Genomic DNA, 23476 nt, shown 5'->3' on the forward strand with positions numbered 1-23476 from the left:
ACTGTCCATAGCAGGAATGAGAAATTGCCCAGGGTGCCTGGAGCCCATGTGGAAAAAGGCAGCTGTGGGAAGCAAGGGACAGAGGGAGGGGAAGGAATTTGGATTTGATTCTAGAAGCAATGGGGAGCCTTGAAGTCCTTTCACAGGGGAGTGGCCAGGCCAGATCTCATTTTAGCTAGATCATGCTGATGGCCCTCTGTTGAACGCACTGGAGGGGCCCGAAAGCTGGGGGACCAGGCGGAGGCAGGGATCCAGGGTGGAGATGGATGATGAGGTCAGACCCTCCTTCCTGGCTGAGTCCCCACCCTCCCCCTGCCATCACCAGTAGACCTAGAAGCGCTCAGAACAGACCAAGTGGAACAGGTCAAGCGGGAATAAGGCTGCCTGGGATGAATGGACACCCACTCCCCCACTCTCAGCCCGGTGGCCTGCGCCCCAGAAAGAAGGTTCAGTGGGGAGTGAAAGTGTCAACACTCCACCCCGCCCCCAGTCCCCTCCTGCCCCGCCTTCACCCGCGGACCGCGGCTCATCCTGACTCAGATAAAAACCCCCACGGCCTCCCCCTTGTGCCAAGGCAACTAGGCCGCCGAGCTGCCCACGCCCAACGCCAGCTGCAGGTGGCCGGCCGCGACCTTGCCCAGTGCGCCCAGCCAGGCGGCCCCTGAAACCCGCCCCTCGGTCCTCCCCTCACTCAGGCCACGCGCTTTGCAACGTTTGCTTTTACCCTTCCAGAAGGGAATCGGAGAAGGGGCCGCGCCACGCTCTGGGGATGACACCGTGTGGGGGAGAGCACCTACGTCCGAGGGCGGCGCGGTCTGGGCGGAGCGAGGGCCGACCTCTTACTCTAAGAGAGATCTTAACTTAGTCTGTCAGTTCAGGTTTCTTCGACCTTCTCTGTTTCCCAAACCATACCACCTCATGCTACAAGATTCTAGTTCTGGAAAGACAGCTTTGGAGTCTCAAAAACACAAAACGTATCCAAACACTGCCTATAGAGTCATAGTTAAAATCAGACTTCAAAATTTCCTCCCTCAACATTTGGTAAGCCCTACTATGTGCCCAGCTGTGTGCCGAGGGGTTCTCTTCCTCAGGAAGCTTACCATGCATCAGCTGTGCCAATTTACAGCTTCTGTGATCACAGGAAAGTCGCTTAACTAACCTCTTTGAGCTTCAACTACTCCAAATGTTAATTCACTGGGAACTCAAAAAAACTAATTAATATGGGAACTTGCTGCACAAAGGGCTGTCTAGATGCAAGTGTTTGCTTAATATTGATGTTTTTCTACCCCAAAACACTTATTCTATACAGACCTCTAGACTTCTTGATTCTCTTCTTAATGCTTTCACCAACCCAGCTGTGGTCACAGAATTTAGTCCCCAGGAAACCTGAAGGAAGATGAAGGGCCCTTGGACCAAACGAAGTTACTGAATATATTCCGCGAGTTCCTTGGTGAAATATCAAGTTATGCCAGGTTAAGCAGGTTTCTTTTCCCAGTCATTTAACAGATAGTTATTGAGTACCCTGCTTTTACAGTGTTCCCTAGTGAGGAAGCAGGGGGAAAAACAAACATTTTAACAGTTGATTTAATTGATTAATTTTAATTTGGATTAGAGCTTAAGGGAAACAGAATCCTCAAACAGAGCCACACTGGAGAAGACCTGCATTGGTGAAGCTGCACAGAATAGGTCTCTGGGAAAAAGTGGGGCTGACCCCTAACAGACAAGAAATTGCCCATGCAGAGAGAGAAGGAGGGGAATCCAGGCCGAAGACACGGTGCTCACAAACAGGCCAAGTGGAAGAAGAGCCAAGTGTGTTCGGGAACTGAAGACTTCTTATGGCACAGGGGTGGGCAACCTTTTTGACTCGAGGGCCACAGTGGGTTCTTAAACTGGACTCAGAAGAAGGAGCTGCGGCCGTGTTTCCCGACGTTGCCATGTTAACACTGCTGCTGGTGAAGGAGCGGAGGGGAGAGCAAGAGAACCCTCCGCTCTTTCGGCTCCGCGGGCCGGATAGAACAGCCGAATGGGCCGGATCCGGCCCGCGGGCCGTAGTTTGCCCACGGCTGAGACAGAAAAAGGCTACTACGTGGGAAAGGTTGGTGGAAGCTACTTACCTGCTCTCACAAACCACTTATTCCAGAACACCTCAGAGCCTGTATTATGCTAATGTTATCAAGGGGCTCCAAGAGAAGAGGCAAGAGTGTACTTCTTCCCAAATCTAAAGTCAAATCTCCAATCTCCAGAAGACTAATGCTTCCCCCCAAACCATCCCCAATACTCTGGGACATGTTCTTCTAAAGTGCTGATTGTTCTATTAGTTCTGATGGTTTCAAGACACAGGTGATTTGAAACGTGCATCACTATCCATTCTCTCACAAGGCCTGACGCCTCAGCTAATTATTCCTAGTGTCTGACATGGTTCCTTGAATTCTGGCAGGACTCATTTGCAAAGAAGATTTCCACAGATAGTCTCGAGCCCAGGCAAGTCAGTCACAAATTCAAACTGAACAGAGACTGTGAAAACTTGATTTTTAAATGCTTACATTCAACAGTGATAATCACCTATATTTTTATATCCTAGGCCAAAGACAGGGAAATAAGTGAGATACAGACTTGAAATAAGAATTAGTCCTTAGAAGAAGAAGAAAAAAACTTATTTCCCTTTATATTTAGATTTTAGCATCTAATTGCATATTTCCTTTTATTGCTACTTTGTGGAAAAATACTTCAAATTTATCTCATTTTTTTCTGTACTTTAATAATGAATAGTTTAATTGGTACACGGGAGAATACTGGACTGTTTACCTTTAAGATATTCCTAGAATCTTAAATCACTGTAGTCCAAGATATACTATGAACTTTACACCCAGCTGGCTAGCTAATGAGTTACATAGATAATCACATAAAGGAACAGTAATTTTTATCAAAACAGTACAGAATTCTTGAAAGGTATTGCTAGTCTTTTAAATGAATCTGTGGCATCACTGCCATCCCCCTCTTTCTTTAAAAAACCATTTCATACATGCTTGCAAATGATACTGTGAATGACATGATCCTCTTTTCCCCCCCACGTCCAAAACCAAAAATTCAAAATCCAATTAGACACATGCTATTATTCCACATTCAAAACCATCTCTGAAACCAGGAGTAGCTGTGTATACGTTAGGGATGGAGGTTTGGGCCCAGTTCAACTCCCCGTACATCTTCATTTGCCCAGTAACACAATCTATAGCCAACTGCTAACCAAGTCAATATGTGGTAAGACTAACAGCCACCCTAACTTGACTTGATAATTATTCTCCTTTAACTGACATAATATTCAATATACTGTTGTTGAGAGCAATAATGCTAAAATTGATGCCTTGAGGGCTACAAGACAATTGAGTTTTAGCCAGATAAAATGACTTGTACACTAATAGTGCATTATAGGGTTCCACAACCTATGGAACATTTTATAGTCTACTTGTACAAAAATTTTATATATAATTATATTCTAAGGCATTTGTGCATGCTTTATCATTACTACATATAATTTTAAACTATTGACCAATAGTCAAATAACACTGCTTTAGAGAAAAAGGGTTTATTTCTATAGTCTAGCTCTTGTTTGGGGGGATTTGCTTTATTATTTTTTAAATGAGCATTTTATCACTACACAAGTGATAGCAGTTTTGTGTTCTCTGACTTCTTGCTTTTTTTCTAAACCAAGAACTGTTTTCTCCAAGGAGTAAGTAGATAATAAATGCTGAATAACAAAAAGCATCATTTAAATAAAATCTATATTATATCAATTCTATCAATAAACAAGACAGAAACTAAACCTAGTGATCCTCAAATGTAAAAATCATCTATGATTTTCTCAAAATGTCAATTCTAGACTCTGAATGGAGAATTATATTAAATTTGAGACTTTGTCAAAATGCATATTAAATTTAATGAAAATTAATCATAATTTAAGTATAACAATAAATGACAGTGTTCTTTATATGCAATATTTGACCTCAACAATAAGAGATTTTATAAATGGTTAGTTTATGGTTTTGGTGAATTTTTCTCTCACATTAATTTCTCTTGCAATTTTGTATCTTTAAAACCTGAGCCCTCATACAAAAATAAAATATGGAGTATGTTTTCTAAGCTTGCCTTACAGCTATGTTGAAATTTTGTGGGTTTTTTTGGGGGGTGGGGGTGGGGGAGGGGACTAACATCTCTAATAATTTCAAGTAAAACAAAAAATAGGCACCAGTCAAGGCAGAACATTACGACCACACCGCAGAACATCCAAAAGGTTCGGTATTTACTGACAATCAGGTGCTGCCGTAAGCTGGGTTGTTAAGATGGCAAAGAATCACAGTCATGTAAATATCTATTTGTTTGGACAGAGAGACACCATGCATATGCTCCACATAGCTTAGGCAAACATATAGTACATGCAGAACTGAAATACAGCACTGATGATCAAACTAATAAGCATCTAAGTGGAGGCAGAAAGGACAATACTAGATCGGGGCAAAATACTTGAGTAAATAAAGGAAAAAGTGCTGAACCTAGCTAACAGTTCCACTCAAACATTTGCAAGAGGTCTGTTCTTTCATGTAGGACAGGGTCAGGGAACGTCGGGCCCGAGGGCTGTATAAGGCTCTTGAAATCATTTGGTCTGGCCCTGCCAAGGCATTAGGGGTGAGTTAAATGTCTGACCAAATACAGCAGCCTAACTTTTAAGTTGATAATTCTGTATGGCCCTCGAATGATGTTATAAATATCCATATGGCCTTTGGCAGAGAAAGGTTCCCCACCACTGGTGTAGGACAGAATCAATCCAAAATGGACACTAATAATCGTGTTGCGGAAACGTCTGCAGAAAGACGTGGCCCGGATGTGTCTTGAGGCAGCACGATCCGGGATCCTTAAACTGGCTCCATGCTTTGCTTTTCCTGGCCCTTCCTCCTGGACCTTGTGCCCCCTCAGTTCCCCTGACCACCCAGCACTTAACTTTCCACTCACCCCACTGAAATGTCCCCATCCTGAGGCAAGTGAGAGAATGCTTGTGAAAGTCTTCTGTACACTGAAAATGTAATAGACAAGTATTCCTATTAACATCATCATCTCATCTTCAGAAGACCAAATTTTCTGTGCCTTCCAAGTTGACATCTCACTAAACGAAAAAATATGATTCTCTGCCTCCTATAGCAGACCTGGGAGCAGAAAGATTATCCCACTTCCCCTCTTTCTCTATGCTCACTCATCACCCCTCCCCTGCTCTCCTGCCCTGGCTAACACCTGGGGGGACCACACAGGAGAATGACAGGAATGTGTGTTTTGATGCCAGGTTAAAGCAAGGGGAGACTTGCGGGGCCCCCACTCCTCACATACCAAGCTGGCAGCCAAGGCCTTGCACACAACACAAGGTAACTTGGGGAATAAACAGGCTGGCAGAGCCAAAAGCAATTTTTTTGAAGGGCTCAATCCTCCTGGTATTATCCCCGCAGGAAATTTCAAAAATCACTTCAGAGTCTACCTTTTCCACTATGCTCTCCTCTGGCAGGAGGGAGACCTTCTTCATCATCCATGTAGTCTTTTTGGGTCCTGGGGTCTCCCAACATGCTGTTTTCAACATTTACCCTTCAAGGGTCGTAGGAAGACAGATGGCCATAAAAATACTTCAGAGGCAAAGTACACAATGCAAAACCACTCATAACATACTGCAAAATATGATGAAAGGGGGGCAGGGGAGGTTGCAGGGGAAGGGAGTGGAGGCTGTGGGCCTCCCAGAAGAGCTTTAAGACCTACTGACACAAAGAGAGGGTTCGGGCTGTAAGAGCAGGTGCTATGAAGGCCAAATCTACAACCATGCCTGCATGTTTTGGAGTGTGAAGGTTGACTGGTTACAAAAGCGGGGAATTTATAGACATTATAGTTCTTCCTTTGATTTGGACGAAGAAGCAATAATTAGTTAGGGTGCACAGACAACCAACAAAACACCGAACCTACAAATTAAGGGTGAGAACAAGCCTTACTAAACCCAGATGAAATGTCATCTCAGATTTCCACACAGGCATCACCCACCTCAAAGAGCCCTCCCTCTTGAGTAGGGCTACAGCAAGACTTGCTGGAGAAGCCAGGGCGCTCATGGTGCAGGGAGAGAGAGCTGGATTCAAAAGGAGGCAAACAAAGCAACACTAGGCAACAGGCCACTGTTTCCTTCCTAACATACACCACTGAAGCCTGCTGTCAGCCCGCTGGGACGTCACTCCTTCTTTCCAATTTCCCCGCAAGCCTGCCAAAAGCAACGTTCTAACCAGGGGAGGGTGTGCCTGCCTGGGACTGCGACAGGCAGGAAGGAGACCAGGTTTGCTTGCCAAGGGCTTTCACCCAACCCCTCCTAGAGCTGGCCACAGACACCAGCTTCAATGTCCTCCCCCTACCTGAAGGATGTACCCCCGAACGTAGTCCCGTAGCGTCCAGCCCAGGCCGTGCAGGATGTGTAGCACCTCCTCCTGCTTCAGGACACTGAAGAGCCGGTCCAGCAGGATCTTTAGCCGCACGGGCACCGCTTGTGTCCCGTAGAGCATCAGGCTGCTGATGTCAAACACCACGTTGGACTGCACAATCTCCACTTGCGTGGGGTGGTACAGGTGCTGGGTGCTGAGCTTATCCAAGGCTGTGGTGGTCCCACCAAGGTTCCGGAGGTGGATGGGAATAAAGAGACAAAGGGAGAGGACAAACAAAGCAGAAATAAGTTGTTACTGGAAGTTATCAGGGCTCCATTTCTAAGGCTGCAGATCACCACAGGAAAACCACATTAAGTCTTTAAGCAAGTGTTTGCAATGTAAATAGTTCTCTTCCCACCTCCTCCCTGTTTTGTTTATAAATTGCAGACTGCAAAAGACAGCAAGAAAATACAAAACGTATTCAACTTTCAGAAACAGAGCCACTGAGGATGTTTCTAAATGACTGTGGCTGACTCTACAAACCAGACTAATTAATTAGCTAATTGAATTATGGTGCAACCCAAGTTATCATGGTGTCCTCCCTTCCCCCACCAAAGAAAAAACGAACAACCTCCACCTTATGTCGTAAGAACAGGCTCGACCAATATAATTTAAAAAAATAAAATTTGCCCTAGCCGGTTTGGCTCAGTGAATAGAGTGTCGGCCTGTGGACTGAAGGGTTCCAGGTTCGATTCTGGTCAAGGGTGCATACCCAGGTTGCGGGCTCCATTCCCACTAGGGGAGCATGCAGGAGGCAGCTGATCAATGATTTTCTCTCATCACTGATGTTTCTATCTCTCCCTTCGTCTCTAAAATCAATAAAGTTATATTTAAAAAAATAAAAATAAAATCCACCCCTTGTAAAACCTGAATGGTTTAAAGAGGAAGAGAAGCATGTTCTTCAGAATGCAGGGGCCTAAAAGGCCTAATTTCAAAGGAATAATAAGGAAAGCTGACATCAGTGTAGGGCTCTCAAGTTAAATTACCAGGAGCGAAGGGAGATTATCCAGAGACTTAGGTCTCCCACTTTTACCTCTTGCTGTTCACCTGTGAGATTTAGTTTAGTGTTCACTGGCATGTTCTATAAAAGTTATCCAGGAGAAACAAAAACAAACCAAAAAAAAAAGAAGAAAAAAATACATTCAAGCCATAATTTAGTCATCTTTTAAACAGCTCTGACCAGGGTTTAGTGTCAAATGAAAATGGAAAACAATGACTATAATCAAAGTTTGAGAAGTTCTGTGAATTTCAGCTGTTACCTCAGTACAGAAAACGAAGGAAGACCATTTTCAGAGTAAATATTTTAATTAAATTAATATTTCAACAATTAGGCCTTTTCCTCCTCAAATCTAAAAAATTATCTCGCTCCTCTAGATCTTAAAGCCAAGATCAGATCATACTTCGAGTCCCCATCCTTATCTGACTTACTGGGAATTAACTATTGCAAATAGTTACTATTGCAAATAATATAATTATATTTTTCCTCAGTTTCTTTAAAGTGAATTAAGATAACATTGTATTATATCCAGGGCTCAAAGAGATGCTGCTGCAATGATTAATGAGATAATGAATGAGAGGTGCTTTGAACTCCTGAAGAAGACACAAAAGCATTAGGTCAATTGTAAGAATTACACACATATGGCCTTCTGGGGATTAAAACAGATAAACACCTGAGCCTGAAAAAATGGTCATCTAATCTCTTGAGTGAGGACAGTGGCTTTCAGATAACATCCAGGCTCAAATTCTAACTATACCTGAGAGTACAGTACCCAACGTTTCTGCAAGTTCTAAATCCCTGCCTGGTCTTTCTCACCCACCCTTCCCTCCACCTTAGCCCATAACGGTACGTACTGTACTGTATTGCCCATGTGCACGCTGAGTAACTCTTATTTGAATATACCAGTGTCTCTGCATATTAATGCAGGTATTTAAAAGTGCATGCACACACACGGTTTTTACTTATTTGAAATGTAGTTTTTCAGAGCTCCTCCTCCACTCTGGTTTCCTCCTGACTTGTGGTCACTAGAGAGTTCATGTACTCTTGATAAATTGCTTTCTTACATCCATAGTGTAAAGGCCCTTATCATTTACCCGCTGGCTTCATTCAACACATTTACTCCCAGGAATACTTTGTCAAAGAGTTCGGGTTTTCTCATACTTCATTTCTTGCAGTTGATTTGTCTGATCTTTCCTATTCTAGTGGTTGAGTCAACTTTGAATAAATAGCCTTAAAAATTAATTTAACGTTTGGGAAAGATAAGGGATTCACAAGCCTAGGGATTGAAGACTTCTCTCACCCCACAGGGCATTGAGCCTGCAAAAATGCAGGAAAGAAGTATTATTATCCCCGTTCTTCTTCAAGAACAGCTAAACTACTCTGCTGAGTGGCTGCTCTGCTTCCAGAACCCAGTGACTAGGTCAGGGAAAACCTGCTCTCCAACTCTCTTCCATCAACCCTCCTGGCCCAGATCAATCACTTCGTCACAAAATACTCTGCTTATACCACAACAAATAGGAAATCGAGAGGGTTTAGTAGGGGTAAGTAATTGATACTAAATCCTGATTTTTGTCCATGTGTTTAGACCTTGTACTTATGCACTGAGTACATGTAGGTGTGTGTACCAATGTGTTCGAAGGCTAGGTGGGAAAATGTCATATTAGCCCTCTCCCTCCCACCCCTTAAAAACGGCAGGCAGTTTTTAGAAGGAAAAGAAGACTAACCTGTTGAGGGTAGAGAAACATAGAGAAATTGTTCAGATAATTGAAAGAGCACAGGTGGAATAGGTATGGCAAAAACATTTCCCTAGATACGCTTTTGAGAACACCAGAGAGTGAGAGTATAATAAGGACATTACCTGATTCCTCTTCACACTAGTAAGTATGACATATGTTATGAAGTAGGAATTCTGTTACAAGCCACAGAGACATAGAACACAGGTCAATAACTTTTTTCTGTGAAGGACCAGATAGTAAATATTTTTACTTCTTATGGGTTTTACATTCTCTTCCCTAACTAATCACCTCTGTGGCTATGAAAGCAGGTCAGACTGAAACTAATGGGCATGTCTGTGTTACAATAAAACTTTATTTATACAAACAAGCACCTGGCCACATTGAGCTGTGATGGAGGATGAAAGGGTGAACTGGATAGGTTTTAAAAATTCAATAACAGATAAGGAAAGATTCCTAAGAGTGCAATTTAAGCAGCAATTACCTAGAAGATAAGCCAAAGACAAAGGCTGGGACAATATTAAAATGCCCAGCTTGCATATGTCAACTGTAAATTTTGGCATAAACATATCATCAAACATGACCTGTCAAATTTCTTGAATGTATCAATATTTTCTGCTTTATAATTGTAAGCTCATAGTGAGTCACCAAGTTGTCAACAACTTTTGGGGATGTCTCCTTGAGAACAAAGAGTAAGTGATGATTTTTTAAGTGTCATTAATATCGATAAACTGAAAACTGGACTTCTGCTTAGTGTCATGATCTTCCTATGTCTGAATGTGGAGGACTCAAATTTGGATCTTAGTAGGGTTAGAAATATGAGTTGGGTCAATGGGATGAAGGCAGGTTAGGGCAAGAATTTTTTCAGTGGCATGAAGTGGGAAATGATAGTCACCTGCTTTATACTTTACTAGAGGCCCAGTGCACAAAATTCGTGCCCAGGTAGGGTCCCTAGGTCTGGCAGGTGATCAGGGCTGATTGGGGCCTTCCTGTTGCCGGCCGGGGCTTTCCTTCATTCTGCACCTCCCCCTGGTGGTCAGTGCACATCATAGCGAGCAATCAAACTCACGATCTCCCGGTCGAACTCCCGAGGGGACAATTTTCATATTAGGTATATATATATATATATATAGATGGGCCTAACCACATGCTAAATAGTCCTGTACAAATGGTATTGCCAAAGTATCATTTTCCAATAAAATCTTAACCCAAAACTGGGTATAAAAAAATATAAAAGTGAAGCTGGAGTGAGTATGGATTAGAGAGCTTGCTTGTTAATCCCTTTTTCTCTTCAACTTGTTTAAGCATCTCAGTTGGAGCCCTAGAGTTCCCAGAAGCACAGTTTGAAAACATACTTTTCTACACAATAAAATGGAATCAATTGTTTTACCTGCTTTGCACCTACTCTCTTTTATTCTAGTAACAGAAACTGAATTTCCCTTTGAGGAATCATTCTTCCCCTATCTTGTAAAAAGAATATTCCTTAAGCCAGGCCTGAAAAACCAGCATATCCCAGTCGCTTGGCCACAGGGATGGGCAAGTGACCTAGTCTGAACAATGAGGTTGAATCAAGGACTTTAGTTATAAGTAGTGGGAAATTTTTCTCTTTCCTCAAAATCTGACGCTGGTAAATATATGCTTGAGAACAAAAATCACATGGAAGGCAGGTGGGATGCAGGTGATCTGAGAAAGACCAGGTACTGCCAATATTGTTTGATCCAGAAGATACGGACATGGTCATTTTGGGTGCGGGTACTTTACCTAGAATCTTGGGATACAAAAGCCAACAAACTCTCTCTTTTTATGTCTGCTTGGAGTAGGATTCTGTAACTTGTATCTAAAAGAGCCTTAACTAAGACAACTACCTTTGGGGTTTCCAGCTGGGTACCATGTAATTTCAAAGCAGGTGTCAGTGGTTCAGTAAAAGGTATTTTAGTTCCAGGTCAAATGCAGTTTCTCCAGTGACTGGAATGAAGTATCCTTAAAAATTTCATATCTTGCACAAATTTATAAAGTGTGATAAGTGCCATCAACATTAATAAATAAAAAATAATTATGGGGGAATAAAGGAAATGATCTCTAAGTACTAACTAAATAGCATGCATCATTTCAGGGTTTTACAATGATCTCATTTTATCCTCTCAAAAATTAAAAAACACACATTATAACTATGATCACCTATTTGGAGATCACAGACTCAATGTGGTTTAGCAACCAGTCTGAGGTCACTTAGTTATGTCTCCCAAGAAAATTCTGTTTCTACCACATGTTCAGATAAATAGTCAATAAGGAACTCTGGGAACTTGGAAATCTTCATCATGTTAGAAGTCCCTAACTCACAGCAGTCTGGGCTTCTTGCCCATCACTCTGCTGAAGCAAGCATTTCAAAGGTCACCAACACCTGCCTTACTATGAAATCCAATAGCTTTTCTCCTTCATTATTTTCCATGATCTCTCCATAGCAGCTGACCTTATTGATCACCACTCCTCCTAAATGCTCTTCTCCTTCACTCATGCATACATTCATTTATTCACCAGCACTTAACTCATCACCGAGGTTGGTGTCGCATACAGATGCAAAAGTAATTTATGTTGTGGCTTCCACCTTCAAAGGTAGACAGATGCAAGCAATATCAATGCTATAAGAAAGATTTGATATAGTACTTTAGGACACAGAAGAGAGGGCAATTCTTCCAGGAAGTCATAGTCTTGTAAGAAAACTAGGAATTTACAAGCAAGAAAGGAGGAGAGCTAAGGTAAGGTTCTTAAATAAATGTGCAACAGAATCAGCTGAAGAGCTTGTTAAAACATGGATTGTTGGGCCACCTCCCCAGAGTTCCTGATTCATTGAGTCTGGGGACCAAGGATATGCATTTTTAACAAATCTCCATAGGATGCTAATGCTGCTTGGCCAGGGACAGTATTTTAAGAACCACTGAACTAAGCGTATGTGTGTGTAAGAGCACTGATATCCAACGAATGTGTAACTCTTGAGGCAAAATATTTAGAGATAAGTATAAAGAGTCAAATGAGCCAAAACTTGTAGAAAATTTACAAGTTTACTTCTTAATAGGACATAGAAAATATTAAACATTTTATAAGATAAAAGTGATCTATACTTTTACATGTAAAACTCTGACAAGTGTCCGGAAGTTTAATTAAAGCAATGACTGTCAGATTGGGGGGCAGAGTACATGTCTAGCAGTGACAGCCACTGACTATGGTACTGGATAAACCTCAGCCACAGAGCCACAACCTCCTAAAGGAGAAGATCAAGAGCGAGGTGGTCATGGTTGAAAAATCATCATAGGTGATTCTGATAGAAACCACACACAGACCACTGAAAATCACAGATAGAGTTTGGGGGCAGGGATGGACTAAGAGTGGTCGGCAAGCTCATTAGTCAACAGAGCCAAATATCAACAGTACAACTACTGAAATTTCTTTTGAGAACAAAATTTTTTAAACTGAAACTATATAAGTAGGTACACTGTTATTAACTTAATTAGGGTACTCCTAAGGCTTAGGAAGAGCCACACTCAAAGGGGCAAAGAGCCACATGTGGCTCGCGAGGCGCAGTTTGCCGACCATGGGTAAGAATCATATGAACAGAGTAGGATATTTTGTAATACTCCCCTAGAAGATGACTTAACTCACTGAACTTCAAACTTTATATGCCTAAACCTGGGATATGGGAAGGCCTTCCAAAAGGTATGGAGACATAGGGACTCAATTTCCAGATCCTGCAATCCTGTATTTACTCTTTCCTAAAATCAATCCACCTGAGAACAGGCCTGCCAGCCCATACAAATTGTCCATTCCCATTTCTCCTCTGAAAATAGTACCCACCCTTCTTTATGAAATAAAGGTATAGTCTGACTTGCCTTATAGGATACTCACTGGCCCAGGGTGTAAAACTCTCCTGGGTGCCAAAATAATTGGTGTTTTCTTGATGATTTTAATTGCTGCATGAAAGCTTTCCTTCATGATTAATAAAAGTACCAAGAATCTGCCAAAGGTTTCCTTGACTATACATATATGACGAAAGAGTACCTAGAACCCGATATTGGGTCCCTGTTGGAATATTCAGAATTCAAATAAAATGGAAAGTGGAGCAATGATGATGCACTCACGTCTTGCATTTCTATTTTAATACTGTGTCACTCTTTATTAAATATCCTGTGAGAGCGAAGCAAAAATGCCCAATACTGAAAATGGTTCCTCTGGACCTCAGCCCCACATACTTGAAGATAAGCCATTCCTTTCAACTATTCCTAATACTAGGGGTGTCATCACTTGGGAAGAGAAGCATTGGGCGCATGTAAGTGATGCCTACTCTCAAATTAAGTTTGAACGTTTCCTGGTACCTACAAAATTTTTAAAATACTAGATACAACCTGTGGATAGGAATTTTACATGATTTCTTGCAGAAACTATGCTTATCATTTGATAAGGTAGTTACAACCCACTTAATCAAGTAATATAAAACTATTTATTTTGGTTATAATTAACCATTTTCCATCTTAGGCAATTTTCCACATCCTGTTAATAAAACTAAAATTAAAATAAATTATGATTTGAATGCCAAAGCACTTAACTCTTAGCTGAATATAATTTGTTTCATTAAATACATAAAACATTTTTGACCATGAGATCTAGCAAAATTAATGTTTTTATATATAACCCTTATCTAATTTGTCCCTAACATCCAGCAACTGATTGTGATACACAAATGGAACTACATGATCAAAATGATACCATGGCTTCTAATATATTCCTCATTTCATTGTTAAAAAAAATCCATTTAAATTATATATTACAGTACATCATTACATATTAGCAACACGCTCTAACCAACTGAGCTAACCGGCCAGCTGCTCATCATTACATATTAACTGGTGAGAAATAACACTTCTATTGTAAACCAAATTAACTTTTATTAGCTCCACCTTTTATTCTGGACTGTTTTAGTAATTTATGAAACACAGCCCACAATTTATTTATGTTTTTATTATATTTCTCAAAATATACGTTACTACATCTATTTGAATTGAAATGTGGGTTTAATTTTTCTCAATTAAAATTAAGTCAGATTTGGCAAGTTTCATCTGACCCTAAGCACTGGTGGAAATTTTCACCAATTAAGATAGTTAAGTCTTCAGTGATCATTTAAACAACGACTTACAGCAACAATGTCAAGTTCCCAGTGGTGTTTGTTGTCCCGCAGATTAAGGACAGTTTCTATGACAGACTCCAGCGGTTGTTTAGATCCCAGCTCTGCCACCTATTTGCTGTATGACCTTGGTGAGTTTACTCAGCACATGAAATGTTAGGGTGGCTCATTTTCAAAATTCGTTTGGAGACAGGCAAGCCTAAGCTTGAAGTCAGACCCCCTGCCTTAATTTCAAGGAGAATATAGAATCGAGACCAAGCAAAGGAGTACAGGAGAAAAACAGATGCTTGGAGTGAAGGTGAGGCAGGGTTATAGGATGAATTTGGGGGACTGAAGGGGAACTCAGCTACAATGCAGGGGAAACGGCAGGGTTCCAGAGGAGCGGCCTCTCCAGCTGCCTGGCTGAAGACCCTGCCTCTAGGAATCCTACTCTCTGCAGGTGGTCCCTAACCCGTACAGTGAGCTCTACCCAAGCTCCTTGCCCTCAACTCCAAACATGTTCTTGCCCCCTATTGCTGTAAAAGGTAGGACTAGGAAACTAGGCCCAAAATGCTTGAAATAATACCCTTTGCAGGGTTGGGAATAGTGTTTTCTGATTGGATATGTCATAGGTGCTCACTGAAAAAAAAAGTTATCAATTTGAGAAAGAGAAAACAGAAAGATAACCATCCATAATCCCATTATCCAAAGGCAACTATTGTGCACATGCATCTACCTTTTTTAATCCATAATCTTATATCATTGAGGTCACACTATGGATGCAAATTTCTATCTTGTTGGTGCTGTTTTTCTCACTGAGCGTAATACATTAAGAACATTCAAAATGATCTCCGACTACTTAGAACCCGTAAGTTTTTACATTGATGTTTCCTCTGGATCGATCCCCCCTTTCTGGCCTACCTTCCCTCACTTTAGTACAAGTTTCTAGGCTCTCCCAAATCCATTCCTGCAAGTGACTCTTGGCTGGCCTAGTACAACCCTCAAGTCAGTCTCTCAAAATACTGCTTAGAGAGTCTTGTCTCTACTCCAGGGTTTCCAATGCTGCTGCCTCCCTGCTCCCAACAACAATACGCAAAATCCATAACCTGGGTCAGGAGACCTTGGACAGACAGACTGACTTCCCATCCTGAAAACTCTGACATAAGCCTTCTGTTCCAACCACAGTGAGGTACTCACTGCCTTTCAAACAAACATTCCTAGCATTTAGCATTTGGTCACTAAAGGAACAGTACAGATTTAGTGAAGAAAAAACAGATATGACTCAGGCCCTCTGGAAGTGAGTAGACTAATGAGGAAGTCAGGCCTTTTAAAATACACATTAACATGCAGAATTACAAACTGGGTATGTGAGATGAGAACAGAATTAAATGGGGGTGGGGTGAGGTGTCCCAGGCAAGGCCAATTCTGCTGGGACATGAACAGGGAGAGAGGCACAGGATAAAGCTAGAGAGACAGGCAGGATTCCACCTGCTGAACTATATTTCTTAGATTTATTTTCAATGCTGTTCCTTAAGTGTCTTTCCTCTTACTTACCCTTTTGACTAGCCTTTTAGCTTCAACTCAAATTCTACGTTGTTTTTCCATGAGGGCTGGACAGGTCCCCTCATATAAGGGAACTCTGTCTCAACAATTATGGCATTTACATGTGCCAATCATGTACGTCCCAACCATATGTTGCCCATTTACTGGGTCACTTATGTGCCTATTTATGAACAAGGGCTTGATGTTAAACAGCAACCCTACCTGAAACGCAATCCCTCAAGGTGTTCAGCCCTCATACTGTTGAATGAATGAATACAGTGAAATGTACAGAGAATAGGAAAAGACCAGTATGTATTTGCACTGAAGAGTTAAATATATGATTCCACTGTACCACCAAATTCTTATTTTCACCCATGTCCCCTTCTCAACCCTCTCCTTTCGTTTGTGTATTCCTCTAGATAAAGGTGGGGGTAGGTAATTAGGACAGTTTAGAGAATGAGTTGGGGCTGCTAGCCCAGCAGTAATTCTGACCAGCTTTGCATAATTTATTCCCTGTCCTTCCACTTCAAGCATTATTTGGAGGTATCCAATGGAATTCTAGGCAATAACAGTATGAACGCTAGTATTGTTAAAGAAAATAATCTAACAGTGCATAAAGTAGACCATAATGTAGATAGTATAAAAATTATAGCACAGGATCACTAGATGTATGATGAATGTGCTAGATTTATGGTCTCATAGCTATAGAAAAAAGTACAGTATAGACTTTGGAAAGTGGTCAGAGAACAGTGACACAACACAATAAGACTTTAAGAATAGCATCTATAAAGAAAAGATTGTTTTTCTTTTGTAAAATGCCTGGAGATTTAAAAAGCAAACTCTCTTTAGTATGCAGAACTTTCTCTGGAAAAAAAGGGAGGTTTAACTGCACAATATGGGTACTAGTTAGAAAAAAAAAAAGAAAATCGTACAATAAGAGCTTCTTACACTGTGAATTAAGTTACTGAGGGAACATAATTTACCTGGATTTATTTAAAATGCCAGAAACAGAAGCTTAAACTGATAATTTTCTGGCTATAAAACAAAGGAGAAATTGAAGCCTGGATATAATTTCAATAAACACTTTGATAGGATCTATAGTTTTTCAAAGGAGAATGGTGGCTAAGCCACAAGACTCAAAAATGACACATAAGTCTGGATAAAGAAAACTCATTTTTGTCAAGAATAGAATCACTATAAGAACAACAGCTGGAATTTTTGTGGTTCATTAATGAGTGTAAGTTAAATCTAAAATAAGCATAAAGTGTAATGCAAAATATATAGCAAATGTAAAGTAATACACACTTTTAACTGTATTGCTAACTTAGAGAACAAAGTAATGTCCTTGATAAAATTCAGTGTTCGAGTATATAAAATCATGCTGTGGGTGGTGGTGGGGGGAGGGGTAGTCAGAAGGCAACTGCATCTGTCAAATGAAATGTGAATAACAATTTTTTATTTCAATTTTTAATAACAGGAATTACTCCCCAAGCCTTCAAATAAATTAAAATAAATGTAAACCTGTAATTCTACAGACTTCACTTCCAATATTTTCTGTGAAGGTCACAGAAATAAGAACATATTCAGATACTTTTTTTTCTTAATGTAGGAGTATAAAAGTGCTTTTCACTGATCCTAGAAAATTGGCTCTCAGTGACAGTTTATAGTTCTTAGTTTTCCACAACTTTTTTTTTTTTAAAAAAAAAAACACATAACTTTCTTTAAAAGCCAAATTCAAGTGACTTAGGTGGTTTCCACAGGAACACACTTGAACATTTCAGGCCCTACGTCCAGTGGGCTCCACCTAATAGCTGTTCAGGCATGGCAATATGAAGCTTATAGCCATTCAATAAAAAAGAAGTTAGCAAAGTGGAGTGTTTTTTCAAAGCCACCTACTTTACTGAGTAAAACAATTAAAAATTTGTATGAAATGGCCTAAAAGGAAACCTTTTATTTCACTAATTTCCAATCCTGCCCTGGATATTTTTAAATTTTTAAATGCTAATTTGAAGCAATTTTACAAGTTCAAAAAATTAAAGCAGCCTTCTTCTTTAATTTTGGGAGAAAGCCTAGTGAGCCTTAAATTGCCCGGCTAATTGTTTGGAGAACTCCCCGTCTATTGCCTCAACTCCCCTTAGGATTCCAAATTATAACAGCATCAAGTGGTCAGCTCTTAGGAGCTCTGGGACCTAGAATACTATTAATTTCCAATTGATTAATATTTAACTCGTGTTTTTAAGGGATTTTTTAAAGAATTCTTTCCACGATTACGTTAGGAATTCAGAAATGAAGTTGTTAGTGACAAGATTTTATTAGAGGAATATCTGGGGTCAGATTTTAAAATTTTGATTACTTATAAACAGACTATTGTTCTCTTTCCTACTTCAAATGCCCAGGCCATAACCTCTGAATTTATGAGGATGGTGGCTCTTCATTATTGCTAATGTGACCAATAATTTCCAATTATATCACACTTTATAATATGCACACTATACCCAATATAATGATATGTCATTTCAATGTAGCTAGCCCATGAACTTGTACAGGTTTAATGGGATTTCACGTATTTAGAATTTCATCATAAAGGGGCCCTTTGGAATCATTATAACATCAATCCTTTCCCATTATAAGACTCAGCTCTCTTACTAGGCAGGGCCTCAGGGCTCAAGGCAAGGCTTAACTTACCCATAGATTGTAAGCCAGATCCCAATAAAAGCCATAGCACTTGGGGAGAACATTAGTAAATGGCAATGATGACATAGTAAAAACTTTTTAGTGAATCAGGGGATCAATCACAAAGGCGGACAATGATTGTTCATAAGAGAAAAAATTCTTATGACTTGAAGTAATATTTAAGATCTACACATTTAATTCCCTACTTTTGGGGAAAAGGACTATGTAATTGGGAGCAAATTAAGTACAGAATAACTCATGTTCCATTTAAGTCACAACTTTCTAACTGTAACTGTCAAGGTTGAATTAATTAGGATATTTAATACCAAGGAGAAAAAAGGCTTGCTTCTAGAATTATTTTTTTTAAGAAAGAAAGAAAAAAAAAAAAAAAAAAAATGACATGCAGCTGAAAGAGTTGTTCCCTGAGCCTGGTGATAAAAACTGTCAGCCCTTATGTGTGAAGGGTTTATTTTTTTTCTTGAACAAATAGTGTGCTAGTGTTTTAAGAAAAAAAAAATTCCACTGAACCTCCATAAACTTTGATCACATTACTATGCTTTCTATACCTTATGTGAATGGTCCTTCATTTTCTTCTTGTCCCTTAATACATGAGGGATAAATATATGAATATCTTATGGTCCATTATGGATGTCATTCTAGACTGTAAAGGAGGGGAGGGGGACAAAAGTAGTTCCAATGAGCCCCCCCGCCCCACTTCCTATGGATTTTAATCATCCCTAGTTGACATGTAGCTTTGAGAGTATGTGGGTAGGCACACACAAATATCCACAATTAGTCCAGGGTAGAATCTGAGCTCCACTTGAGACTATATAGGTAATATTTCAAACTGATTGGCATTTCCCCCCTGGGGCCTTGTGCATAATAAAGTCTTCACAACAGACTTTGGAAATCATTAAAGTCTGACTGAGGCACACATAAAAGTAGACTGTCAACACTTGGCTGTTCAGAAGCTCACTCTGTTGGCTAGCAGATTAAACAGGCTCTTGGTTTTACTTCTCCTTCCTCTTCCTTACATGGTCCACTTTTGGGGGCATGTCTTTCCTCGTTTGCAGAAACTCCATCAGAAGGTGGTAAGGGGAAAAGAGAAAATTTAATCTGCAAACTTGACAGTAAATCTGGGAAGAGACTTGGTAATTGAATGTACTTGCTGAAATCAGGATTGGGGGTTGTGCTGCTGTTCTAGCCAACCTTTAGTCATCAAGGCTAGCTGCAAGTTGACTCCACAAACTTTGATTTATGTAATTTATAGATCAATGAACTAAACACACACTGACTACAAAACATAACATTTTAAAAGTAACTACAGGAATATGCAACTTCAGTGGTTGGCAAACTGTGGCTAGCGAGACACATGCGGCTCTTTGGCCCCTTGAGTGTGGCCACGAAGTTTCAATTGCACTGTACGTGCGCGCCCGCACATGGTATTTTGTGGAAGAGCCACACTCAAGGGCCGCAGTTTGCCAACCACTGTGCTACTTGAATGAAATATGTAGGTCCTTTTATTAAATAAACAAATAAAAAATGAATTCTTTTGTAAGAGAATTATCACCCTACCCCAACTTATTAGCTTTAAAGACTACATTTTCTTGAAACCCCATATATCTAAGAATTTCATTAAAGTAACATTGTAACTGAAAGGCATATTTATTTTTGATAAAACATATGCTTTAAACTCTATCAGAGGTGGGGAAGAAACATTTCAAAACTAAGAGAGCAGTGATACATAAAGCCGGCATCTGGTAAGAAATACCTATAAGAAAGAAATTACTATATTCCATCTTTTTTTTGAAAACGAACATCCCCTTGCGTCACAAGTATTTTGCCTTCCCCCTCTGAGTAAGTCAGCCTGAAATCCCATTCTAAATCTATAATCAATCTTTCTCTGTTTCCCCCTACTGTAATCCCTTACAAGTGTGGGCTATCACACACACTTATGACACTGATGTGTGTTTTCTTCTGGATTGCTGGATTTGCCTAATGCATATATCAACTATCAAACTGCTCTGCACCCATGACGGGTGGAATAAAAGACCCTACATAGAACGATTTGCTCGTTTAATAAAAAAAGTTAAGAAGGTAGTCTCAAGTCTTAGGAAAGGAAAAGTCTAAACTAATCAAGTTTTAAATGCAAGAGCAAAAAAATATTATGGACTAGTAGAGCAATACTTACTGATTTTCCTGCTAATATGATCAAAGTATGATTGAGCAGACAAGGAAACCTTGAAGTTACCATCCCATTCTACTAGCTGGCTGTTTGACACATATGAGTTACCCACAGGATAAATATCTTTGAGGCCACTGGCAAAGTAACACTATTTTATATCATCACAGATATGTAATGGAGTTCAAACTTTCTGGAAAGAAGTGAAGTCTCCTGAAATAATGTGAACAAAGCAACCAAGGGAGCATGCTTGTCAGCACTTTGAATCCTGGTTACCAATTTGATAATGATAATGACACTAATTTCTAATTTAAATTTCTATTAATCAGTATCAACAGACAAAATTAAAAAAAATCCAGATTTTAAAATGTAGCCATTTTTTCCTTTAGATATTTTACTGTATTTAAAACCAGTAATAGAAAACACTTGCCAAGTTCATTTAGTCTCTGACTGAGGCACACATATGTGATTTCCTAATTTACAGCTTGCACGTACAGATGTTCACACTTAGTAAAAGGACTTCTTAATAGCTTTTTTTTAATTAAAAGTGTGTTGATAATAGGTGTTTTAAACATATCCAAACAACACAGCTGAACTGACAAATGCCTGTCTTCATGCCTCACCATGTCTCACATTGTGGCAAGATTTTTATAAGAGAGAAAAGATTATGAATCAGTCGCACGTATACAGAATAAATGTTACCCCCCAAAACCTCCAAATGAAATCTTTCATTAATTTTTCTCTCTATGATCTGTTTCCAAGTAGAAAATGTTAGATTGCTACTAGGTTTATGTAGCCGAGAGCAGAACCACACAGCCTTTGCGTGCTGCTTGCAGGTTTTTTTTTTCTCCTTTGCAAAACTTTGAACCCCATCCAGCTTTGACACACTGCCTCTTCAGTTAATAACTATCAAGTTTCCCTTGTCTCCTGTCTACTTTTCTTTGAGGCAATTGCGCACTCAGCACCCCGAGATAATAACACACATCTATAAGATAAAAGCAGTGGCATTAATGTAATTGTCTGCCTCTCTCTCTTTAGCCTAATCTTTTTCTCCTTCAGTTTTGACTGCCTGTGTGACACCTGTTTTTGTCTCCTCTGATCCTACGACAGGTTTTCCGCTGACAAGGTTTTTGCCTGACAGAGATTCCGAAGACAAGAACATAATAAAATATGAAGAACTGCTTGTCAGAGTTTCTGCCAATGCACACATGAAATAGAGAAAAAATGACTTTTTTTTTTTATGAGGGGCCCTATGATGGTCGCTTTTGGCCTGTCAGGAAAAAGACCTCTCTGGCCAATTTCTCCAAGCAAAACAGGTGTTTTCTTTTATGTTAAAGGTTGATTTGTTTTTTAATTATTACTGATAGTAGAAAACCTGAACAGCCAAAAGTGGGGAAGGGAGAATTTCTTACTCTCAGACTTCTGCAGGCAAAGGAGTATTAAAGAACTGCTACATAGAAGTGGAAGATATTTCACTCCAAAACCATATCTTCTGACTAAAACAAAAATTCCGACATCTGTTAATGATCAAATAAATTTAACTTCTCTAAAATAAACTCCCTGTTAGTGAGACTACTAAACTCTCTCACCTACCTTTCACTTGTTTTGTGGTCTGAAGACACAGAAGGAAACAGAAGTGAAAGCAGAGTGAGGGCTGGAAAGGAGAAATGCAGAAACAGGACTAAAGGCAAGGTGTTTGCAGGCTGCTGGAAAAGAGACTGGCAATTAGGAATCAGAGAATTTTAGGTACACTTGTGAGACTTGCCATGAACTCTTGTTCTATGTGCTCCCTCGGGGGAGATGCTGGGGTAGGTATCAGCACACCGAGATGAGAAAGTGCCCTTCCTGAGCTTCCAATCCAGGGGAGGGGTCAGTATCCCACAGAAACCACCCTTCTGGTACAGGTAGAATACACTGAGGACACACAGAGGGATGCATGTGCTCCTGACGACGGGGGCAGGATCAGTGATGAGGCATGGGTGAACGCACAAAGGGCTGGAACAGAGTTGACAGCGATGAGTGAAAGGAGCATGAGATCTAGGATTTGGGCTTTTAGGATTCTCAACACCAATTAGAACTACTCTACCAAGCAAGTCACTTTCACCCAAGCTTCGGTTCTCCAAATGCATTATCTAACTCTTAGGCCTGGCAGAGTGATTTTAACAGACATATAAGTCAAGTCACGCGTGTCATTTTCATTTTTATAGTCTCATTTAAAAAGTGAAAAATAATGAAACTATTTTAAAAAATATTTTATTTAAAATAAATTTAATATACATTAAACTATCAATATAGAGACAATATAAGAATAATTCTTAATGCGATTGTGTGTGTGTGTATGTGTGTGTGTGTGTATATATATATATATATATATATATATATATATATATAAAACTAAAAACCCAATGTATCCTTTATACTTACAACATATCTCAGTTGGGACTTAGGCACATTGCAAGTGCTCAAAGTGCTCAAATCCACAAGAGTGGCTTCGTTAGTGAGCAGCCAGTTCTAAGCTGCCTTTGCATTCCTTGGCCCCACTTGAATTTAAGGCCCAACAAGTCCATGCTTTCAACCAGATGGGTTAGGACTTGCTTTTGTAGTGTCAAGCAGGCTGGGAGGCCTAGGAGGCCAAGGTAGAGATTTCCCTGGGTCTCAAAGAGCAGCTTCAAGGAGAGAAGGAACTTCCTATAGGGCCCTTAACAG

At 40.1% G+C, this 23476-nt stretch overlaps 1 protein-coding gene across 7 annotated transcripts in view; it reads right to left on the bottom strand.

Moving 5' to 3' along the window:
* Window positions 1-23476, bottom strand: part of BNC2 (basonuclin 2) — a 429804-nt gene that overhangs the window by 123434 nt on the left and 282894 nt on the right. For all 7 annotated transcript variants that reach the window (XM_036331213.1, XM_036331212.1, XM_036331210.1 and 4 more), the window contains one exon: window positions 6426-6661. In XM_036331213.1, the coding sequence (XP_036187106.1) occupies window positions 6426-6661 (236 nt within the window). The remainder of the gene's footprint in view (window positions 1-6425; window positions 6662-23476) is intronic.

Source organism: Myotis myotis, unplaced genomic scaffold (genome assembly GCF_014108235.1).
Source record: "Myotis myotis isolate mMyoMyo1 unplaced genomic scaffold, mMyoMyo1.p scaffold_m19_p_12, whole genome shotgun sequence".
In the NCBI taxonomy this organism is placed as follows: domain Eukaryota; kingdom Metazoa; phylum Chordata; class Mammalia; order Chiroptera; family Vespertilionidae; genus Myotis; species Myotis myotis.